At 30.8% G+C, this 26,279-nt stretch overlaps 1 protein-coding gene and 1 non-coding gene across 3 annotated transcripts; one reads left to right on the forward strand and one right to left on the reverse strand.

The window, feature by feature from the left end:
• Positions 1-342: 342 nt before the first annotated feature.
• On the reverse strand, positions 343-25,519 carry LOC105152325 (Mitochondrial calcium uptake 3). Of its 2 annotated transcripts, XM_011066537.2 has the most exons (12): positions 25,265-25,519; positions 8,783-8,924; positions 8,282-8,392; positions 6,008-6,055; positions 5,117-5,199; positions 4,364-4,426; positions 3,444-3,542; positions 2,627-2,755; positions 2,130-2,353; positions 1,717-1,874; positions 1,400-1,557; positions 343-1,150 (listed from the first exon to the last, which is right to left on the reverse strand). In XM_011066537.2, exons 1-12 carry the CDS (start codon positions 25,472-25,474, stop codon positions 1,082-1,084), a joined length of 1,494 nt encoding a protein of 497 aa, XP_011064839.1. In that variant the 5' UTR covers positions 25,475-25,519; the 3' UTR covers positions 343-1,081. The 2 variants fall into 2 exon arrangements, with proteins under 2 accessions (XP_011064839.1, XP_011064840.1); XM_011066538.2 differs by lacking the exons at positions 3,444-3,542; positions 4,364-4,426.
• On the forward strand, positions 13,789-13,861 carry TRNAR-CCU (transfer RNA arginine (anticodon CCU)). The gene has a single exon. It is a non-coding gene; the product is annotated as a tRNA-Arg (tRNA).
• Positions 25,520-26,279: the final 760 nt, after the last annotated feature.

Raw genomic sequence — 26,279 nt, forward strand, 5'->3', positions numbered from 1 at the left:
TATTTGTAGAAATACTAATATTTGTTTTTAACTCATTTAAAATTGCAAAATTATTTTATGACTTTTAATAATTAATACTAAAAGTAATTATATATATATATATATATATATATATATATATATATTGTGTATATATATATATATATATCTTATTATATTTAAATAATGATTTATTTAATGTAACAAAACGTTTCTATAAACAAAATAAATATTTAATTAAGATAAAAGATTAGATTAAAAAATATATTTCTTTAATTTCCATAAGCAAATTAATTGCTATGCAGATTTTCATGTTTTGTAAGAACTTTTTAAATTAACTGTTTAAAATATATCATTCTCGAATTCATAAATCATTATTAATTTAATAAAACGGATTAGTACATAATGATGTCAGCATTATATGCAAAAAAAAATATAATCCAAATTCTTAATTACTTAGGTGACTTCAAATTATATATCAATATTTATGTTCTAACAGAGATTCACACGTTTTTCGCCGAAAAATGTTTTTCTTCGTTGCTTATATAAATTATATCACATAATTGAATTTTTTCTACACTGAGAAACCCATTTAATTGAACCGATTAAGGATTTGTTTGCCCGTATAAACAAGAAATTAATTAATGCAATCAAATAATTTAATTGAAGCAAAGCATTTGGTTATTGTTTAACACTTGTTCCTGATAAACATTGACATCTGATAAAATTAATTACAATAAGCCAAATATTTGGCTTCAACTAAATTATTTTATTGCATCAACTAAATTATTTTATTGCATCAACTAAGGATTTGTTTGCTCATATCCAAACAAGAAATTAATTGATTCAACTAAATGGGTTTCTCAGTGTACATATTCATTTTTTATACATCTTATATGTTTGTTGTTAGGACTATAAATATATCCAAATATTATAACTCGAATTATTTGAAACAATTATTACATACTATAGTTACTAATAGTAACTACTATAATTATTACTAGTATTCAAGAGTATTATAACTTTTTACATAATATAAAGTGAGTGCTATTGTTTTCATTTGCATCTTCGCATTTTTATGTATTTCGTCATGATTCTTTCTTCAAGGTGCTTTCATTTCTTGTTTCACGCAGAATTTGAAGGCCTCCCAACCCTCATTGCGTTGTTGAGACTACAAAAGATCGAGTTATTTTGCATTAATCAACAGTAATTGCTACATTTCTATTACATTCTATAAATTGTCTGAAAATATTATAGTATGTGAGCCTGAGAAATGACAACCATTTGTACAGGTCTCTTCTATTTTGTAGCAAGCATTATTTTAACGGCTTCATTTCATACGAGATATACACATCTTCTAAAGTAGTTCTTCAAAAGAGAGATACTATTTGTATATTTCCAATGTATAAATCCGCCTTACCTTAAAACCTCTGTGCAATCGATCTTTCATAATTGCTATGAATTCTTTATAAGATAATTGGCCGTCTCCATCCACATCGAATAGTGCGAAGACTGTATCGATTATGTGAGTTGAAAGCATCGTTCCTGTACATATCTTTACTGCCCGTTGAAATTCATCTAGAAAAAGGGACAATTTAAAAAAATGTAACAAAAGGTCATTACATTTGAAATAATTTACATTTAAGGGAAATAAAATCGGTTAATTTAATATTGCAATGAATATTTTGACGTATAATAAATTGGTATTGATTAAGATTTTTATTATTAATTCTTTACCTTTGGATATAGGATGATCAGCCAATGTATACATTCGCATTGCTATCGAAAAATCATCCAGATTGTTCAGAAATTGATAGAAACGTCGGAATTCCTCGAATGTGATACCAATATGCAAGTCTGCACGATCCAACATTCTGTCCAAGTACTTATCGTATCTGTGAATTTAATTGCTTCTAACTTTTAAATTAATTAGGAAATACATTTAGGATGTGAATTGAAAAATTTGGATGCCACTTATCTTGGTTCAATTCAAAACAAAAATACATAAGACAGTTTATAATAAAATACATATGTATGTATAATAAAATATATGATTTGCTTATATCTTCATAATTTTTAAAATGTTAATAGTTCATCGTTTCTCATGATTATTAAAATATTATTGAGAACATAGCTTTTATTCAACTTACTCATTAGGTTCGAGATACGTGTATCGTAACAATATTTTAGCGAAATCCAATTCGTTAATTGTGTTGTGTCCCTTGCTGAATTCGTGGAATTCCAATTCTAATACTTCATGTTGTAAGTTCTCCATGAAGTGCTTGAAATCATCGTATCTTAATTCATTGGTACCATCTTTGCCAAAAAAGTGTATCATCAAAGTAGTATCCACAGCGTGACGTCGTTGCAAACCCTGTGTATATACAAAGTAAACATTAAAATAAATACTCATATCAAAAACTCCTGTTAACTTAAATATAATTATCTATCTGGATACATTTATTATAAAAATTAAATGAAAGCCTTAGATCTTTTTATTACAGAAATTAATTGACGTTTTCGTTAGATTATTTAAACATTGGTCATTGTTGATTTTTTTCTAGCGAGATTAATGGATTCTGTTACTAATTTTTATTTATTCTAACTTCTTACTTCATCTTATTTAAAAATATTGCATAAATAATACCTGATCGTCATCGATGAATTGACCTTGAATTTCTTCTGGCGTTCCCTGACGTTTCTGTAATTGTTCTAATTCCTCTTTAGTTTCACATCCATGACGGCCCCTCCAAGCGTGACTGAATATCTTCTCCATCTGTACCAAAGATGAAAGTGTGAAAGAAAACAATTACTATTGCGACAGATTGACGTGATGTTAACACACTTTTTACTAATAGACACATATGCCGGGATTACATGATACAAAGGTAAAATGATGGCAGTATTCCAGCGTCCAGTGTTAGTATATCTGAAATAAGTGTCAAATAATGTTAGAGGAGCGATTATTGACATATTAGAGCACAGATATTTTCGATGGAACTGATAAGCTGCATATTAATGATCGAATATGAATATTAGTAAAATTTGAAACAGATTAGTGATGATGATTGTATATACATTTGACTGTACTGGATCTGCGTGTATACCCATAAAGATAGATTAATATACATATATTTTAAATATATTATTTATATCTTAAAATAATTAAAAATTTGTATATGGTGATAATATAACATAGATTGCAATTAGTTTATTAAATGGTTCTAATAAATTTGACGTTATTGATAAGATGTGAAGTTATTTTATACAATTTATGTTGTTATTTTATATGAAATAATATAAACGTAAAGATATAACATATAGGAAGTATTAGAAAGTACAATATTAAAATTAAAATATTAAATATTAAATAAAAAATATTTTGCAAAAAGAAATAATTTGTTAGATGAATATTAAACATAACATGTATTGGTTTACAGCATTTTACATGTTTGCAAACTTACATAAGAATTTGTGACGATTTCATTTGATTTATTCGGATGAGTTTTGCGAAGTTTTGCCTTGCCTAGATTCTCTTCGCTCGGAGTAATTATAGCACGTAACTAATTTGTTAAAATAAATAAAAGAAGCATTAGCTTTGATCAGAAAAACTGCATTATGAAATTATTAGGTGTTGGAATTAATTCGTAGCGTTTTACAAGTGATGGGAAGTACTTTCATTAATGTATTTTTTAATGCTCATATGAAATAAATAACATTCTTTCATTAAAAAACGCTACGAATTAATTCCAACACCTAATAATATTAGGTGTTGGAATTAATTCGTAGCGTTTTACAAGTGATGGGAAGTACTTTCATTAATGTATTTTTTAATGCTCATGTGAAATAAATAACATTCTTTCATTAAAAACGCTACGAATTAATTCCAACACCTAATAAAAAAGTTAATTGAAATTATAGCAAAAGATATACTTTACAATAAAAAATAGTAATTATAAATGATGGTAAATATTAAACAAATTTTAAAAATATAATACATATGTATATTAATTAACATATGATACATTTTTCTTTGAAATGTAACATTCCAAAACTTCATTAAATTAAAAGATTTAAAAAAGATACTTTTTATCTTAGTAATATAAGTATTCTGAAGAAATCAATATTTACAATAAATACAAAAATGTAATTGTTAAATATGCATATATATATTATATAATATATTTTTAAAAGACTTCAAAAGATAAATAGCTCAAGGCGGTAAATGGAATAGTAAATTATACAGCCGTCAGATGATTTCATAGCTGAAAGAGATATAACGGTATCCTTATATTGATTTTCTAAACATCAGTCGACTTCATCAGTCGACTTCTGACATCGTTCTGATTGAGGAAAAGTTTTATGAAACTTTTCTAAAACTCACTGCACGTTTTGTTGACTCGTCAAGGTCCCGTTCTTTCAAGCTACCGCCGAGTAAACGACGAATCTGTGAGAATAACAAAAGTTGTTGATGCTAATTAATCGATAATTAATATAACAGTTTTGTAATGACAGGAGTTTTTTCTTGAAACATCCATCCTCTAAATATTCCAGTTAGCTTACATAAATTAGAGTTCAGTAAAATTCCATTCGATGACTTTGCACATTTTACAGTTTTAAAAAGATTCGTAATATTTGAAGATAAATATATATTTGAGGATATATTTTTCTTCTACTAATCCAGTATTGATTCCTAAATGTGTTTATGTATTTATATGATATTTCAAATATATATATATATATATATATATTAAATAATAAATTTGCATATATTGCAGATTTGCTAATCTATCGAGTTTCTAGTTTGAGATATATATTATTAAATAAGAAAAGATAGCAAATAAAATATAATCAAACAATTAATGCTAATGAAAAAAATATATTCAGAATGTAATGTACAATGTTATTGTTTAAATAATTTTATTTTTGCTCATCGGAAATAAATCCTACATTGATTTAATAGCTTGTAAAAAAATATTCATGCTTATTATGCTGCTATTAAAAAGAAGCAAATTTAAGTTTTATTTTGTAAAATAGAATAGAAATAATTAATAAACAGTTTTTATTAATAGTTCTAACGATGTGTTTGCATCAGCAATTACTAAAAACGTGCTCGCATGCGATGCAACTATCTTACCACAAGAAATTCAGTTTTGTCGACTCTCTCGTTTCCATCGGTATCGAACATATTGAAGGCGATTTGGAAACCAGTTTTTGGCTCTGTAATGAGATCAGTTATCGCCGTAAATTTATAGCATTAAATTAAGGTGCTCAACATTAACAAAACATTTTTATAGCGAATGATATTTATATCTAACAAATTTTAAACTTTTTGTGCACGAAATGTGTGTGCACATATACAGCTTTCTAGATAAAACGTAATACATTTTTATCTAAGAATTCTTTTGAACAATTTGTGAGATTTTTAAATAAAAAATAATAAATAAAAAAAAATTATTAACGCATTAAAAAGTTTAAATCATAATTGAATACAAATTGGAATAATTAAATATTCAGGCTGCACATGAATAATGTTCAATGTTTTCATTCTATTAAATAACATTTATTTTATTTAATCCTAAAATTGTCTCTCTAAAATTAATTATGTATGTAAATATCGTAAGTTTTTGAAAAATATGTGATTTAATTTTTGTTGAAGGCAAATTTATTCCAAATTTGTCAAAAAATTTGCGGATAAAACAAAGCGTGACCAAAATATAGGACAATATATTTTGTGAATTCTGAGTAGTAATGCTTTTATGTAAGAATGTACACTATTATTTAATATGTATGTTTCGAGTACTATTAAAATTGTCACACAATGATTTGTGCCGAGTACATTAAATAAATTGAACGTGCTGTGTAGATTACAGCTTCCCAAGTATGTAAGCGGATAACGGTCATTGCTTTTATGTGAAAAAGATGAACATGGCATCACATTAGCTGATTTTTTCTTCCATAACATTTTGTGCATTTAACTCGCAATTTGCCTTGTGAATATATCTAAAGCTACCAGCGGAAAACTTACTCGTCAGGATGGATAGAAGAAACAGGTACTCCGTGTAAGAAATAATTCCTGAAAGTAAAAGCACAAGCAATTTAGAATCGTGAAACGATGTGATTTAGCAAGCTATTAAAAAATTTTACGTTTAGTTAAAATAACTGTGTATTGTATTTATTATTTGATATTTCATTACATATTATTTCATATATTAATATTTTATATATTATATTATTCATAAATTAGAAATAAAGGAGATTGTCAATTTTATCCTTACTTTTAAAATTATAAAAAATTTTTATTGTCGCATCAAGTGATTTCGTATATTTCGCGCACACGTCAATATTAATTTTGCAGAAATGGTACTTATTGTCTTTTTAAATAGTGTATATTTATATCGAATTAATAACAAATTCTATATTTAATTTCATGATTAGATATTTTTCCCGTAATACTAGATCGAGACGTTATAAAAATCTAGACGAGTCGAAAGGCAAATCGTTATATTCCACATGATTTTATCTCGATGTCTCATAAATTCTCGTAATTTCGTCGAATTCTTCCTAATTTTCCCGCGCTAATCCGCATTTAAGGATAACGAGAGGTCTGCAGTATTAAACGCGTTTACGACATCTAGAAGTAGAATATGTCAAACACGTTAGACACGCCTCACGAGATTTCAGGTATTCTTTGAGAGAACCATCGCCTTTGGGGAGGATCAATAATTTAGAATTTAATAGCAAAAGCGAGACCCGCGGACGCACCTAAATTCTGATTTTAAACGTACTCCCTTGCGGCATAGTTTAGCTCGTATGTAACATAACAAGAAGGCTACTTTACAGATCGTAGCCACCTTATAAAATTCGTGACTTCGAAAGCAGAAAATAATTCCGTTGTTAGAAAATTAATAGTCAAAGTAAAGAAATCAGAGTTAGTTTATTGATTCGATGATGTTCCATGTATATAAATCTGTTATTTTATTTTGTTAATATTAAATATCGTTCGTTGTCAGAAATTTAGATTAATATAAGTATTAAAGCAAATTTAACTGGCATAAATATGTACCTATTGATGATACTTGTTTTCATATCTAAAAATATCTTTTACATCATATAATGACAAATATTCATAAATATATATATCAGACGACATATATATATATATATATATATATATATATATATATGTCGTCTAATTTTTAAATTAAATAAATGAAACTTGAATTTGTTATCAGTCATGAATATACGTATATTATTTAAGAAAAGTTAATTTACGGTACTCGTAATTTTTAGAGAATGAGATTTAGCTCAAAGTGATCAAGGAAATAACTATCGTAATGTTGCAAAAAGCAGCGCGTGTCGTTGACACAATAAGGAAGTGTAACAACTAAATATACGATTACGATCGCCTGAATTAATGAATGCTCAGATATATCGTTACATGAGATGACAATGACGCCATTCCAGTCGTTACAGTAGTTTCTTGTCGATAGGGTCCAATCTTCTTAAGTTGTTCTTAATTGTAACGGCCTCAGACTCTACCGAGTGTCCTTAAAAGCGGACTCGTTTATCTGCGCCGGTTAATTCCGCCTCGCATTCACGCGAAAAGGGAAAGAAAAAGACGAGAAACGCAGTTGTGGCGGCAGGCACAGGGACGAGGAACTCGTTATTATTGAAGAAAGGTGTGAAACTGGCTGCCCTCCTCTCCTCCATCGTGACATCCCTTATGTCTGTCGATTATTTGCATTTCCATTAGCGCGACGAACGTGCGGTGCACGCGCAAAGAGCAAGGAGAAAACGCAGCCATCGTGAGAAATACTGTCGCGTCATTAAATTAATGATACAGCCCTGTCTGTCGTGACGAGTGTTTCACGTGGGTGGCGGAAACTTATGTCGGATAAGCACTATAAATGTCGTAAGTACAGATACTGTACACGTCGATTGCAATCAATAGCTCTGGTTATCGCGCATCTCGTTTTTCTTGTCGAATTGCATACTTCGGTAGAAAGCTCCGAGATGCGGACTGCGACACTTCAAGTTCGTACTTAAATTTTTGGAGACTTATCAATCGTAGATTTTCCGGTAACTCGAATTATGAGGTTTTTATTTATTGGCGTTATAAACGCACGAATATGCAATATTATTCTTATTCAATTCAATTGCCTTTTATATACATATTTTATCTGATATTCTAATCGTCATCTGTGATGATTATTTCTATTATTATTTAGTTGTTACTTAGAAACAATATTAATTTTTCTCTCTTATAAATATCATATGATTCTTCATTTTATATCTTTACCTTTGTCCCGCAAATTTCGAAACATATGTGTGTTTCCATGGCGTAGTGAAGAAGTCGAATTTCTCATCACTTCGAGCTCTTGATCGGTCAGAACGCGTCTCTTTAATCTCGCTGAAAATATCATTAAAGTTGTATGTGTCGCATTGAGAGAGATTTATTGAAATGCACAAATGATCGTAACGCTTTAATATTTTTGCGCCAAAAACATATATTAAAGAACGACAGAAACATATTCAATGATATAAAAACCGAAGCTTTACTTTATCCTTTGAATAAAGTAAAATAAATTTGCGACGAAAGATTTGAAGAGAATAATAAACAATAAGAACTTGAAATTCTATTAAATTATCATAAAACTGTGCATTTCTTTATTTTTTAATTTTATATTATTGAAGTTGAAATGATGTAATTTTAATTCATTATTCTAATCGAATATCACACGTTTGAATAATTATTGTTGCAAAGATTAAAATAGATATTAAATAAATGTGAGTTACGTACGTCGAGGTTCGGCATCAATGACGCTGTCAAGAAAATCCTGCGGTGTCATATACAATTGACCATCGTACGCCACCGATGCAAATTTTATAAATCTCCTTTCTCTCGTAGTTAATTTTACCGCTTTGTGCAAGTCATCTTCTTTCTACAAAAATAAATTATGATCATTGAAATCATATTTAATAATTTTTTTCTTATATTTAATAGTCACTTCTTAAAAATTTTTTTCTTATCGTTCTGATTCATATAAAAATATCACTCCAAATATCTACTTCCATTTTTTATAATCGAGTTGTTTTGATTTTTTAATCGTACTTTTTAAAATAGTGAATCAGTTTAATGTTGCATCATAAAGACAAGGTTTAAAATGATGTATACATTTTTTAATAAAAATAAATTGATATAAGTATTGAAAAAGTTGTATCTATTGTAAGAACGAGTGCATTACGAAAGTAGAGCTCAAATTTTAGTGAATGCTATTTGTCTTTGTGAAGTTGGCATTTTATTTTTAGAAATCGGAAATTTTATCAGTTCTTTACTTTTTGTACATATGTATAAAAATTTTACATTATTCAGAGGCATTTATTCAAAGTACACGTAATTCGCCTTTAGTTAGCTATATGTGTATCGATGTGTACGCCCAACACATTACCATGTAAGCTGCAGTTAAGTGCCAAACGATATGCTTTTACATAACGTGAATCTGCGACCTCATCCGGCCAGATTAAATCGTTCAGCTCAGGAAGCATCAAATCACCGGGAACGCATCGTGCTCCAAGGAGCCATCGGAACAACTTCGCTCCTTGTCGATTTAAATTATCGTTCGCTACTTCACATGTACGAGATTGCGGCTTTTATTTATTCGCGAGTAATGGCGCATTGTTGATCGATGCACCAGCTTGAGCTTCCGTATAAGATGATCTTTTAAATTATACTTTCTTAGCCTTCGTATTTTTGCAACTATTCATTGTGCAAATGACAATTGAAATGTCGAGATCGGTCATAGGTTCTCAATATCGCGGAGTAAATGGATTTGATAGATAAATCGCGAATTTCTAACGAAAAAATACGTTTGATATTATAGATAATTAGAATATTTCAGTTTCTTGTGGAAATTATTAGGTACATTCGTTAATAAAATAATAAAAATATTGTATTCTTTAATTTTCAATAATGATGAAGGAATGATTTGGAGGTTTCATTATTAGTGATTAATGCTGGAGAATATTTAATTAAGAAATTATTAAAAGAAACTATTAAAAAGCCAAAGGAGATGATTGAATATATCGTGTTGAATAAGTTTTCAATATTTCGTATAATAAAACGTTTGCAACATTTGTATTTGCTTTTTTAGATTTATTAATTTCTAAAAATATCTCTTTAAATTTTTAGAAATACCGCGTTTCAAATTTCTCTTTCTCTTTTAATGATTTTTACAGGCAGTTGTAAATATTTCGCGGCAAATTCGGCAAGCTATATTTGTCATTCGATGCACATTTCCATAAGTACCATCGTAACCAGATATCTTTTCGCGTGGATCAGATGTTCTTTCGCGAGGTTGTTTCTACAAATAAATCACCTCATTGTGATAAAAAATGCACCTACCTACTGGCTTGCATTCGTAATAGCACCATTTTTGCGTTATCTGCGCGATAATCTGTCTCGCAAATCTAAAAATCATTCGGCGAATTGCTCACATGAATTATATCTCGCTTTAAAATTATAAAAAATATAGATATATAATGTGATAAATTATTTTAGAATAAATTTGTAATTCAAGAATAATGCTGAAAAATTGTTTTGTTGTACTTACATCAAAATAATTTTATTAGAAACTCAGACTAAAATATATAAAAAATTGCAGCATTGCCATCGCGCTTAAGTTTTCTATATAATTATTTTGATGGTCTCACAAAATTATTTTTAGATCTGTGTATCTAGTTAAATTATAGTTAAATTATAGATATTTTAAACAAAATCGTTTTTTTCATATAATATATGTATAATGTATTGCAATTCATGCATTTGATTTCCATAATTAAATTCTTTCTCTCAGGTTAAATATGATGAGCGGAGATAATAGTAGATTTCGCGACCTCCCATCAAATCTCCTCTCGCTTTGTTTATGTATCCTAAAATAATTTTTTGAAAATTACACCTTGGCCAATTAATCAATATCGTCACCTTTTGATACATCTGAGACCATCGTATTTTGATAACCTTTTCGGAACGATACCTCGCAAATGTGTTTTCCTTTCTAACAAGATGTTTTTCGGCGCGGAAATAAGACGCAACGACGAGAATGAGTGCAAAAGAAAAACATAGTTGTTTTAGTTAGTTTAAGTATAATCGCACCCGATTAATATTCCGAACATCCTTACGTTCATGCTCTCACCATAATATGAACCTTACTAACGCATATACCGGCACGTCCTCGCGTGTCTACCCGGACACAGGACCACGCAGGGTGTTAGGCTGGCATGTTCGCGGTGTCGAGAGTAATGACAGGCGTGGTGAACATTATGCTAAGTGCAGAGAGACCAGGCCACTTCTTTTCGTCCTCCCGGACCTCCCTTCTTCTCTTCCTTTTTCGCCAATATCCAGCGGGCATCACGGTGATTAAGGCCCCGTTGAACCTCTCTCCTCTCTCTAGTTCTCACCTAGATCTATCCCTTTCGCATCTCCTCCTCCTCTCTTTCCCCGCAGCTGCTTATAGTTTTCAATAAAGAAGCACGCGACGCGGCCGCGTAGAAACAATTTCTTCGAACTTGTTTCGCCTCGTTTCTCAGCTTAAAATCGATAGTGAGGAGCGACGACGATAGGCATCACTGTCCGAGACTCGCGCGAGAGAAACGGACGCCGGCTGTCGATTTTTGTGGATGGGTGTTAAACGGAGGCGTCATCATGAGAGAGAAGAGAAAATGCGGTAGACCTTGAAGCATTACGCTTTTTCTTGGGTTCTACACGGCGGTCAGGCGATGTGCGAGATAAAGTAAGACGATTTTATAATATTAGAACAATATCTAGATCGAGATAATTTAGATTATCAAAAATTTGTTTATGTGATGATAACAGAGATTAAAAAAAAATTAAAAAAAAATATAATATAAAATAAGATGAAATTTTTCTTCTTGTTTTGTCTCTTAAAATTTAAAGTTCTAAACATTATTATATCTCTTTTGCATATATGTAATACACATTGTTTATTACATTATGTAAAAAATTAATTACTTTTATATCCTATACATAAATTGATTGCAATAATAAGTGTTTAATATCAAAGTCCAAATTATTTCCGTAATAAAGTATTTTCAGTTCACACTTCTTACGCTTGCCACGCAACGCTATTATTTACGTTGTAATCTGAAGTGGTGATACAAATTCGTGAAGTCCAATTTGAATAATGAGCTACTTGAAGTGTTAATATTCGGGCATTGATGATGCATGTGCATGTGCACTCATACTTCGTACACGTAAATATATTCTTACGCGGTATGCGTAAAATTAAGATTATCACGGGAACGTATTTCGACATGTTTGCATTACCCATCGGGAAGAATCTCGCGGACTTTAAATTAGTATAATCTTCACGAACATGCAATATTATTTCCATAGTTTTTAAAGTATTGAAATAATTGTTACTCAATTTTTAATTTGTTTCCAAGAATGTATACATCTTTAAAGAAAAGCAATTGCGAAGAAAATATTAATTTATCGTAATGTTCATTAATTTTTTTATATAGCAACTTTTAAGTGTAATAAATAAATACACACACACACACACACACACACACATATATATATATATATTAGGTGTTGGAATTAATTCGTAGCGTTTTACAAGTGATGGGAAGTACTTTCATTAATGTATTTTTTAATGCTCATGTGAAATAAATAACATTCTTTCATTAAAAAACGCTACGAATTAATTCCAACACCTAATATATATATGCATCTTTTCACATATAAGTTAGCGTGATATATAATTTATATCATATCAAGATATTTACTTATAAATGCATATACTTATATGCATATAATTAAAAAATTTATATGCATTTATAAATTTTTTAATTATCTTGGAGGCAATGTATCTTTTACATTCTCTGGATTTGTGAAAAAATATAGTAATTTTATCTCGAACTAAATCCATGAATATATTGAATTTTCGAAACTTCGAATTATGTGTGCGGATGTTAAAAGCGTTGATATCGTTTACCGCATTTACCTGGCCACCAAATACACGCACATGCCTGGCCATCGGTGTGTAATGTAACGAATACGGACGATGATTACCGATCATCACATTTATGGCAAGTCATGGTGGCGCCAAGATTACTGAAGGAAATTGAAATCAGATAGCAGTTTTGCTCACGAAGCGGCAGTTTCGTCTGCATGTATTTGCATATGGATATTTATACACGCAACTCCGAATTAACCACGATCTTTCAAGATTACAAATTTCAATTTGCGCGAACAATGAGTTCGAAAATAGTCTCATCATGGAAAAGAAACTATTGGCGCTATTAAGATAATCATTGTTATTAAGGATAATCTGATTTTATATAATTTTATGCATTTTTAGAGATAACAAATTTTTTAAGAACTTAAAATTTTGTGTACATAATTCATCCATTTTAGTATTTATTTCTCAAAAAATATTATCTCTTAAGTTAATATTTTATTATCACTAAATGAAATAGATTCATGAGCTCTATTAATTTTCTTAATATCAATTTAATAATTAATGTTTTAGTGCAGAATAAATGTATTTCCAAAAATTTTACCATATTAGAAAAATTAATATTAAAGAAGGAGGGGTGAGACCTATATACTCATTAGCAGAGAATAATGTGACAACATAAGATTGTTAGATAAAATTAAATAATATTTCGAATTAATAATTATTAGATTTGAAAATAACTTCTTATGCATCTTAGAATAATCATTATCTACATAGATTAACGGCTAAATCATGAATTGCATATTAGAACGCTGAACCCACAATCGCCCCTGTGGCCTAATGGATAAGGCATCGGTCTCCTAAACCGGGGATTGTGGGTTCGAGTCCCACCAGGGGTATAAAATCATATTTTTTATTCTTAAATTATAAATTATAAATCTTATTATTAACGATAGAACGATCTTTTTATCTGTGATAAAATATTAAGCTTAGATGTGTTAAATTGCTGTAATATACATAATAGAAATATTTGATTCCTCATAAAGAAGACATACATAATTACACAAATTGTATTTATTAGAAACATATGTATGCAATTCATGAAAAATTATTTTTAATTTATAATTTTTTGAATAATGATGCTGAAATCTGCAATTCTATTATAGAAATATATATTCATGTATATACAGAAAAATACATCTGTTATTCGTGCTAAAGTCTAACAGCAATTAGTATCAACTTGTGATTTTGCAAAAGAAAAAATGTACGTTGTTTGAATGAGGATATCTCAAGGATATAGCTCAAAAATAAAGCTAAAATTATTTCGAAGATGGAAGAATTTAACGCGAAGAGACTCGTAGCGTTAGTTGAAATCTGATAAAATGCTCATTCGTCTTTTGATGGACGTGAATCGATTTCCGTGTATCTCTTCGTAATATCGGCCGCGAGAATTCGGGGAAAGAGCCGATCTAACGGCGGACAAGGTTGCAGTATATTGCTTCGTGCTGGTCGAAATACTCAAATCAGATTGATAGCCGCGTAAATGTAGGCTGGGTGGTCCGAGTGATTCTAATGCGAGGAAGGTTCTGCTCGGGTTAATCGGTCACGAAAACATTTCGAGGGGTTGCCCGTGGACTTGACTTTGGCCCCGCGATAAAATCGATCCTCCCAATTCACAGAAGAGAATAGTGGTTATTATCGGTCTTGATCGTCTCAATGTCCGAAGAGGCTTGTAGTGGTCTACTTTATTGGATATTCGACTGAAGATCGTTGAGTTTTCCTTTCCTCGATATGAGTACCATAGATTAAGCGCCGCGTAGATACTTAACTCTAAATTTCTGATACTTGGCCTGCTCATTTTTCTTATTCAAATAGAATTGAGAAGTAAAGATCAGGCATTTTTATATGACATTTGTTCTTATGGACAGTTAGTCATTCATATTTTAGTCTTTTATATTGCACTGATTTAATCAATGAATAAATATTACACACGAAAGATATTATTTATTAAATTTGTTAGTGGAAGAATTTAAAAAATTTCGTATAATATTAAATACCTATAATTAAATGATATTAACGTTTATCTATGTAATTTAGTGAATTAGAAAATTGGTTTATTAATGTTACTCACGTTTTATACATCAAAACTTAATCATAAAATTATTCAGTAAATTCTGCGTGTTACATTATTTAATCGATTACTTAATTCATCTTCCCTTTTCATATTGTCACCCTTTCTGTGTAGGAATTATCGCTCATATTATCTCTATACGAATCGCGTGAATACGGTTTAGTTTTGGCACCGATACACGATGAAATCATTGGCTGTTCATTTATCTCGTATTTATTGCAACTGTTTTCTCTATTTCCGATATCATATTACGATATTATCTGCTTCGATAGCAGATTATTCGTCTCTCTCGTCTCTTTGAAGTTTCGGAGGGAAGCGCCGAGAGAATAAACGGTACGGTCGAATCTCGTGCGAACTCGATAACGATTGCCGGGTTGTGCCGGGTTCGTACGATGCTGTAGGAAGGTGGGTCATGTGATTTGTGGCCACGCGAAAGAGAATCTCGTCGTAGAGGAAGGATGCTGGGATGCGGACCATTGTGGACCACGCGCTGCGCTAGTGTGTGCATTCGGTGCAGTCAGATCCGTATCTGCGTACACGCTATGTGCGATTCTGGTTACCTATGCTGGTACGAGGTGGCTTGGATACACGGCGACCGATTTCTTGGAGGAAATAAACCTGTTCCCCGTCACAGGGAGAGATATGTTCTTCAACAATCTGAGGAAAGTTCTATTTATCTTAGTCTTTATCTTGATAAAAGCATCAACTACATTGACATAAAATGCAGAATGATTTGCAATACAATATAAAACGTTAAGGAAAAAATTTTTTATTTGACTTTGACAAGAAAATTCTATTGGTCTCGATGGAGATCGTTTCCTTCTTTGTTTTAGTAAGAAAGAATGACTTTGTTGAAATAAAAATTATTTTTAGAAAATTATTTTTATTTCTGTCTATTTAAATTTTTAGAGATTTTTCAACAAAATGCAATATTTTGGTATAATGTTTAGCAATTAAGTATCTTATTAATATATTAAAACAGATTTTTTTAATTCTCTGTTCGAAAAAATTCTTTTCCTAGAAACGATGAATTAAGTCTTGCTGTTATTATTAAAACTTGATATAAAAATGTTAAAAAATGTGAATATACGAGACTACACGAAAAAATTAAGAAAATATAAAATCTTGTGTATTTTATGATAAAGAAAATTTGTTTATATGTATTATTATCAGCGCGTGCTTTGATTGTCAGATAGGAATCAGAATATAGGGAATGTCCGAAATATAGGGAAGCGTTTTAGTTATCTTGTATCACGATTGCAGAAAAATGTTACCATCATCCGGGAGCGTTGTCATGTTGCGTGTTACGTGCGAACTACCCTGAAATTATCGCGCAGCGCTCTGTCATTAACTGATTCGGCACTTTTCTCATAGCTGTGTTTCGCCCATGTCGCTTTCAACCTTTGAACCAATCTTAACCGTCCATGCTCGAAACGACTGGCAATGAACAAATTATCGGGTTATGAAATTTGAATACAATAAGACTTAAAAATTTAGTCTCTTCCCATATCGTTAACTGTCTGTTTTTGAAGATAATGAAGGACTCATTTCCAACGCATACGTATATAATTGATTTTATGTAAGATCTGAATAATTGAATGACTACAATTATTGATCACGTTGGAAACAAAGTAAAACCTTAATTTTTAATTTACAATATATTTAAATAAATGTTGTAAATATTATTAGATTTTTAAAATCCCATTTAAATCCTAGTAAATAGAAAAAAAATATTGTGTAACATATTCGTTACTAACATGACAGACTTGTTGATATGAAATTTGCACAACGCGAGTACTGGCACTAGAATTTACAAAATCGATGGTTACCCAAACCGGCCTCTCCATCATGTAGTGATGGACGAGACTCGTCGAAGTCAACGAGGATTCCCAAATCGTTATTTATTACTCCCTATGCAACGCACTTAGTTAACCGTCTCGTATACATATGTAAACTGAAAACGGGAAGGGAGTAAACGAAGGATAGGAGGAGACGCGATTCTCGTCGGCCGGCGGCGATTCTTAAATCATAATCCTCTCAAAATATTCAATTACACCGGCATTGTTTCGTCGTTGATGCATAGCGCGGTAACACGCGATGTGCACCGGCTCCACCTTTGCATGCGTCCACTTACGTGCGATGCAAACCGCGCGTGATAGACGTCGGTGCGTTTGTATACGTGATGTACGTGTGTGAGAACCCCATGGGATACCCACGGGGTACCCATAACACCACCCACACTGCTATCGGTCCATTAGCCCAGGATAATGGGCACCCAACGTGCCGCGTCCCACGCGTTGGCGCTAATTTCACGGTGATTTAGGAAGCGTTAATTAATTTAGACGAATCACCGCGCGCTTGCTCATTAGCATTAACTCATCGCCGTGATGATGGCCGACGAGACATGGGTCGTGCCGAAACGTGCGATTCGACGTGCCTTCCTTCGACGATGAGATTTGGTGCGTCCGTCGTCGATGCGGTAGGTATCGATTGTATCGTAAGGAGATAGTCCGACATGTGAAGAGACAATGCCCAGACAAAAATTTAAAATCGGGGTATAAGACGTCTTTGCGAGAATCTAAGGCCGATATTTGTAGTCGGTTCTTATGTATTTAAGATTGTCTTAAGTACAATCTTAAGATGTTATAAGCCAAGACAGAGTATTAGCATCTTAAGACATTACTTAAGACAGTTTCAAAATAAGAATACTGGCCTAAAAGATATTTTATGTCCTGATTTTGAATTTCGTGTTTAATTTCCGTTTACACGTTTTATTATAGAAATCATTACAAAGGAATAGATATCAATTGACGAAAAATTATAAGAGAAATGAGTAAAAGTGAAAAATATTTTGTGCTTGATTCTTTAAAAATTCAAGAAATTTAAATAGAGTAATCGTTTAAATTTTTGTAAATTCTTTCATTTATTAAATTCTTATGTTGGGTGTTTATACCCATTTTAAAGTAAAAGTATAAATCAAAAATCATAATTAAAATATTAACTTCTTCTAACTTCAAATAATTGTATGCTAAATATTTGGGAGACATATTTACAAATAATAATTAATACAAAGAGGATGCGATCATATATCCGGAAATTTCACGGTTGGGGCTCATGATTACTCTGAATTTCTATACGATAGTCTCCAACGTAACAAGATTTTCGCAATGGCTGACGTCCAAAATTTCGGTCAGCACTATTATTATTACACAACTGACACAAGTTTTACTGTAGTTCATTATAGTTCAAAGATTCCTATGTATATATATTTCCTATGTATATTTTGATTTAAATGTTGAAAGCGCTACCCTCTGAAATGTGCCTGTTAATGTAACAATGTACCTGAAATACCTGAACTGAAACGTAGTTATGTTTCTATTGAGAAAATAGTGCAAAGATAAATAATTCAGTATATTAATGGATATTAACTATTATTAGATCATATATAATGCGATAATATTAAATTTATTAATACTCTGGCAAGAAATGAAATTAAGAAATATTTTACCAACGAATTATGAAAAATTAATTTATCATCTTTTATGTTCCACAAAAAGATTGTATGCTTCTTTATTCTGTTTTAATTTATTCAGCGTCCTTCGTCGAGCAAAAATACGTCGCGACTACACTCAAGGTAATCGATTGTATTTTTCGTAAACATGTCTGGACGCATTTCAAATGAAAATGTCTTTGATTAACGTTCTGTCGCAGGTAGCTTGTCACACGATACGCGTAAATTGATTATGAACATGAAAAACGATCGAAAGTAGAATCCATTCACGCCCACATCGGCGACTACCCACGTGATTGATACTATCACAAGGTTAATCAGACCACATTCACATGTCTATCGCGGAATTCTTATCCCATGCCTTATCGCCAGATTATCATTTAGTAACGCATTGTGCGTTCGAGGACAGTAGTGAAATGTTTAGTCGAACTGTCCGCAACACACGCTTGTAAAAGTGCAAAAATCATTTATCTTCATCTTATAGAAAGCGAATAACCGAATGGAAAATTAAATTAACAAAGCAACATATGAGCAACATTTAGTTAAAAAAATATAAATGAAAATTGAATATACATTACATTTAAATATTTTATTTTACATTTAAATTTAAAATCGAAAACTTTAATTCCTATTAAATATTTTTATTTATTAAAGATTTCAATAAAATATTTTTTAAAGCATATTTCTGGAAAAAAAACTATTCTTTTTACGAAAAATTGAATTAAAAAAGGAAAATAGTTTACTTTGGAAAAAGAATGAATTTCTGTAAAAATTATTTCGCGAAAGAATGATTCGTTTTTTTTTATTTCTAAGTAATATCCTGACTGAATGTTCTTCGGAATTAATTATCCTTCCTTCGACTTCCTTCGAAGAATCGACAGTATCGATAGCATCGATGTTGGACGCACACATGTGCGTATCCTGACGACTTTCGAGGTCTTTAATTGTATGACGTCGAGAAGCCCAGATCTGATTTATCGTTTATCGTCGATAATACATACGAAGGTGTGTACGCGGCCGATCGATCACTCTCTCGCGTCCGAATTATTCGGGGTACACGAGCGATGGTGTTGTTGCAAACGTTGATGGGAAGTCAGGGGTGCATAAACGTATATAAACGATATGAGTAATGGCGCGTAACTTGTACAGAGCTTGGTAAAAACGTTCTTTGTATAATGATTGCTTAGGTATATGAAGAAAAGATGTATTACTTGGAATACATACACGAGTCGCTTATTTTGAAATGATATAACATTTTAAATATTTATTTTATTTGAAGATATTTTTATAAGTAAAAAAAAAATATCAAAATGTCAAAATAGTGTGCAGAAATTCAAACATATAATAAAATATTATTCTTCTGTTCTAATTTTAATTGTTTATTTAAATCACTTATATAAATATGCAAAACATTTTAAAAGTAAAAGAATTATTTTTTTTGATAATTTAAAGTACTAATTAAATAAAATACAATTTTGTCACTGCATGTAAATCAAATATTAATTTACAGCAAAATGTAATTATTTATATAACGAGTAATTCTACTGAAATTCAATTAGTGTAATCACATCGATCATGAAAAGGTTGATCCAATTATGGATATTCGAACGTGTAAACTTTTTCTATTAGAAAAAAAAGTATTTCTGATTGGACGAGCTCCGCTGTGCACTCTGATCTCTCTACGTATGTCTTAGATACATACAGAAGTCCTCTTATAATGAATCTTGGTCTAGAAGGACTTGTGAATATTGTTGATAGAAGCATCTCGATAGAAGGAAGATTCAGTCTATTAGTTACCGCAAACCGCTCATCACATATGCCTCCGCATATGTAATGGGTGATGATAATGTTACACCCGTTGTACCGCACCTCGTAATAATGTGCAATATATCGAATAATATATTTCTCTTTTCTTTTGTCCACTGAACAATTTATATTCAACGAAAATGTTGAAGACTCTAACTCAAGATTGTATCGAAATGCGATTCAATAGGGAAGCTTTTTAATTTTTTATTTTAATGTAATTGAACATCCCATATTAAATGTTTTATTTCAATATCAATATTATTTGTATATTTTTATTAAAAATTTCATTTCTCTAATAATATTGAACAATTATGAGATGCAAAAAAATCATTGGATGTACGAATAGTAATACATTAATAATAAATTTGATAAGACGCGGTTAATTTTATGAGTTTGATATTGGTAAATTTATTTTTATTTATTATAGCTTTAGGAATATTGATAAAACAATTTAGGATAAAATAACTATCATAATTATTTATAATTTTATCTAATTTAATAAATATTCAATAAATTTAAACGTTCTATATATAAAAATGATAATTTGCCTTTTGCTAAATAGTTTGTCCAATTATTTTTTCTATGTTCTATATTGCTATTTCTTATTGAATTTCACGTATCTATTCAATGAGCCATATCGCGATACCATGTATGCATCTACATTTCTGATACTGATCGCTCTTTCCGCGTTGCAACAGCCTACGCATTCAGATAAAGGCGACAGAAACGATGGACAACATGGTTAAAGTTTATTTTTGCAAGATTAACTGGCTTTGCGAACAGTGCATCGCAGTCACTACACTTCATCATTATTTCTACGTGATTGCAATTGCATGTTAGTAGATTGCGATACACAATAAATGTTTTCGTAATAAATTTTATTGTAACTATATGACATACAAATTTTTTGAAATGTCTGGCCAATTAATCTTCACGAATTAAAAATGATTATATATATAGTAGATGTCATTTTAATTGTTATACACAAATTATTTTATTCCATAAGTAAGATGCAATTTATTCAAGATATAAAAAAAATTATATATATAAATTATTTAATACCTAAACGAAATATTTATTTTTTTTCTGTATTTTTATTTAAAGATTATAATTTGAATTTAGAAGAAAGAAAATGGAAATTTGATATGTAAATTGTAATATCTCTCTTTATAGAAAAAGGGCCCTGGTAGAAATTTCATGCATTTTTTGAGCAATTATTAAACAGTTATACAACTTCTGTCTAATAATTGAAAACTGCTTAGGATTCTAATCAGGATGTAACGCTTTGCTTGCAGTTACTGCATACAAAAGTTGCGTAAAATCTGAATCCAGTTACTGAATAGAAACATAACAAATAATGGATGCTAAATTGATTGATAAGCAAGCCAACTGTTTTGAAATGGGCAGTTTTGCCCTAGTAATATTTCATATTTTGTAAATGCTTGCTGACATGTACATCATATGATGTGTGCATTATCAACTGAATTACTATATTACAATATCTTGAAAAAAATCAGCCCAAATGTTGTATTGCCATAGTAAACTAAATAAAACTTTACTCAGTTTTTGTCCAATTTCTACGCGTTATTTTAATTTAAATTAAAGTTAATAATTTAATCTATTAATACTAGACAATAATTGAGCAATGTCTACGCAAATTGCACAAATTTTTACCAGGAAAACTGCTTCAATCATGATATGTGTCTAGGATACGTCTCTAGGAAAATTGCATACATTTTTATACCAGAGAGAAGTGAATAAAAAGTAATACGGAAAAAATAGATACTTGAAAACTATACTTGACATGAGACACTGTCGCATTTCCTGATTCATGAATAGCTAAATTAAATTGATACAAGATTACATTTTCGGAAAAGTAATCTACTTTCAATCAATATGCTCTATGTTTATAAAATTTATTAATTAGTTACCTGTTTTACTTATAATACTTATTATGACAAATAAAATTTGTAAGAATTATATCATAAATAATTATATAGAAAATTAATTGCGTGTGGTTAAATTCACATGATATCAGTGTATGGACTATTCGTACATCTTGATGGCTTCATGTCTCAAGATAATTGACCACGGAAAATAATTTGGACATTCCGTGTAAATTATGTGTGGACGTATGTGATTTCACGTGGTATGACATTTTGGCACTCTTGCTGAAGCCCTATTCTCGCCGAATTCTTGGCAGTGATGTGGTCAGAGAGTATCTTCGGGATCCTCACACAAGTCTCGATGTGATGACTGTGACGAGGCATGTTAAAATGTCATGTGTGTACTGTACGCATATACTACCATGATTTACATGTCCGCATGCAATTGCATAAAATGTGTAACATGTTTTCCGTCAATTTTGGAGTCAAGATAATATCTATCTTAGTTTTTTTAATTACATTGGAAAAAATCGAATAATTATGTAAATGAAACAACAAGAGGTATTTCCGTACTATAAAATATAAGATATTCTTTCTATGAAAATAATAGAAATACAACAAAAAAAAAATTGTACCTAGTTATGTTTTTCATTGATAGAATATTTATAAAGTTACTTAATATTATGTTGCAAACTTAATATTTAAATAAAATCACAAACATTTTATTTTAAGAGAATATTTTTTAGAATCTATGCAATTGTGTGTATTTATAGTTGAAAATTTTATAGGATATTAAATATTAAAAAGTAACTTGTCATGTATATCTTCTATGAAAGCGTGTTGTTAATTTAACTTTTTCAAATACACTACTGAAAGAATCTGTTAGCAACGAAGCCTTTGTTGCAAGTTTAATTTACGTATTTTATTAAATCTTATCTCATTGATCTCTTCAAAAAAGACGGTTGAATTCGTCAAATTTTTGTTAATTTTCGCTAAGAATATTTGCATATTAATCAAAATTTGCATGTCAATCAAAAATATGTCAAATATAGTTGTGTAGTTGATCAAATTGCCTTGTAAATGGTATGGAATTCAAGCGCCAAGAATATTCCATGTGACTTTCCCCAAGTTCTCACGCGCGATAATTAATGGATACACGTGCTGCGAGGTGTGGAAAGGAAACAACTTAGGGTACATCGCAGTCAGATTAGGGAATCTCGTGGCAAAGGGCCGGGTGCATCTGCATGCACGGATGCAGCTTGGCTGCGAACTGCGGTGCAAAGCGTCGGTCATTTATCTGCTTCGTTTTATAAGACGTGAAATGTCCCTAGAAGGCATCCGCATTCTCGAAAGCGTCGCATGATCGATGAAACGCGTATGTCAACGTTCAACTTGAGCAGTTAAGAAGTTTCTCGTTAGTGAATGTTTCGAGGCAGTTAACAGTGCTCTGTGATTGAAAGTTTGACATTAAGGAAGTTATAATGTGCCACATACATTATATTATTATATATATTTTTTCAAAATTAATTCTTTATTAAAAAGATATAAAATGAAAGAAGTCATGAAATTTTAACTTATTTAAAAAAGAAATTATTTAGTTGCAAATACAATGACTTATTAATCGTAATATTTCAAATTATTAACTCATGCTTAATTATATCACAAAAATTATTAAAAAATGTTACAAGTATAGATATTTAATATTATTGTCCAGAATTGCTGATAAAATAAAAAAGATATATTTAACGCTGTGAGATATTAATTAATATATTACAATTCTCTTAATTAATGATTTTTTAAAGATACTTTTCGAGAAACATTTTCATTCTTTATTGCAATATAGTTTCTTAAATAACATTCACACACGATATGTAAAAGAGTCACTTAAACGTAATTTTATAGTTTACGATGCTATGCCTGCGGTCTACTTTTCGGAAGAATCTCAGGATTCTCAGGCTGTAATAGAGACGTTCAAAAAGCCAAACTGGTTAAGCCGTATCGACTATGTGATCGTTCGGAGGGCGTGGCGCTGATACACTTGAAGATCGTTTGACACAAAAGCCGATCCGCTTCCTTCGGGCCATATTATTAACATAGCGTACCTACACGTTCGGTCTCACGACCGAAGATCGAACGAGATCAATCGCGGGCACCTTCATTCTCGACGCGCTCGGAACTTCTTTTTAAATCCGTCGAAGAATCTCTTATTTTCTCTGCCGCCCTTTTCCTATCTCTGTTCACCCGCAGATTCAGTGATATCGAAGTCATTGCATTGAAAGAAATAGCAGTTCAAATAATATATAATAAGAAATAGGAATATTTTTAATATTTGCGCTATTCATATTCTTTTCGGACACGTTTTACTTTGGAATTATTTCACGTAACGGTCTTTCAGATCTTTCTCTCTTTTTCTTGCCTTTTACAAGATTGTTACCGATATTACCGTAAAATATTTGAATTTTATATGAAATATCTTCATATAAAATACTTTAAACTACTATTTCATATTTTTTTGTTAAATGTTTTAAACTAGAACTTTTCCATACTAAAATATGAATAATATAATTTTTATAATTATTTCTCTTAAAAAATGAACTTCTAATTATAAATTATTCTCGCTGAGATCTTATCTTAAGAATATATTATTGCACGTTTTAAGAAGAATCCGCAAATATTCGGAGTAAAAATATGAGTAATATACTTATTCTCACAATATTTAATATTTTCAACATAGCTTATATATAAACGTAAGAGATGTAAAATATATTATGAGAAATATTGTCGATTCTTTGAAAAGCATTTATGAATGGAGTGCACTGCTACGCTCTCGTGCAACTCCACTACACACTGCCCATTCACGCGCACGTGAACGCGTAAGTCCACGTGATCGTCGTGACTCGCCATTCAACTTCGCGCCATCGCCAGACGAGGCGAGATCTTGGACTGGACTGTACTCGATAGCACGTACCTTGCGAGGTTTCAAGGCGTGCACCACCTTCGACCGTAAATATTGTTGCGCTAGTAGAAACGTGACGGAAGCGACGGTCAGCAATCCAACGCTCTTCTGGATCCTTCCGAGACTGCGGTCGGCACGCCACGACGCGTACGCACGCGTGACATCGCGAAAGTGTCGTGCATACGGCGACACACGTCGCGAGAGGCACACTATCGTCGCCATTTTCACTCGTGCCAGCGGCGCATGCCTCGTCCAACTCCACAGTCCGTATCTTCCTCGTGAAAAGTCAATTTTTCCTACCTATCGCAGCCAGTGTTGTCACTAGAAATTCTCGTGCCCGAAACTTCGAAAGTACTTAAAAAACTTTGAAAAACTTGAAATTTTCGGAGAATTTCTTTTTTATCTTGAAAAATTAGGAATTTTCAAAATTTTATTGGCACTTATCGTTAGAGAAATTTTGAAAATTTTAAAATTAAAAATTTTTGAAGTTTAAATTCTATTTCTTCCTAGAAAACATTGTTTTTTGATTATTATTTTTTGATAATGTAAAGTATTGACGAAATATAAGGTGGACAATTATTTTCAAAAATATAAATAAGAATCATAAAAGATTGTTTTTAAATAAAAAATGTTTAATATAAAAGTATAGTTGTATAGGTATATTTTTAGAATATTTTTTAGAACGGTACAAAAAATCAATTATAATATCGATACGCAATAAAAGTAATATTATTGTTTTTATAGAAATTTTTTATTTTAGTACTCGGAAAAATACTTTTATTGATTTTTTTGAAATTCTCACCAGAACAGTTACTGTCAATATAGGAATGTGTACGTAATTATGAATTTTTTTCATATTATCCTGACAATCATACAACCTGACAGAATCTGCTCATTTACTCTTCTTATGGAGTTCTCACACGAGTATTATCGTTAAAAATATTAATCACAATCCACGCATGCATCAGAATTAATGACATTCGAATAAATAGTCACAAATGAAGAAATTCCATATAATGAGTTGTCG

Source organism: Acromyrmex echinatior, chromosome 7 (assembly GCF_024713525.1).
Source record: "Acromyrmex echinatior isolate Ae372 chromosome 7, ASM2471352v2, whole genome shotgun sequence".
NCBI classification, from domain to species: domain Eukaryota; kingdom Metazoa; phylum Arthropoda; class Insecta; order Hymenoptera; family Formicidae; genus Acromyrmex; species Acromyrmex echinatior.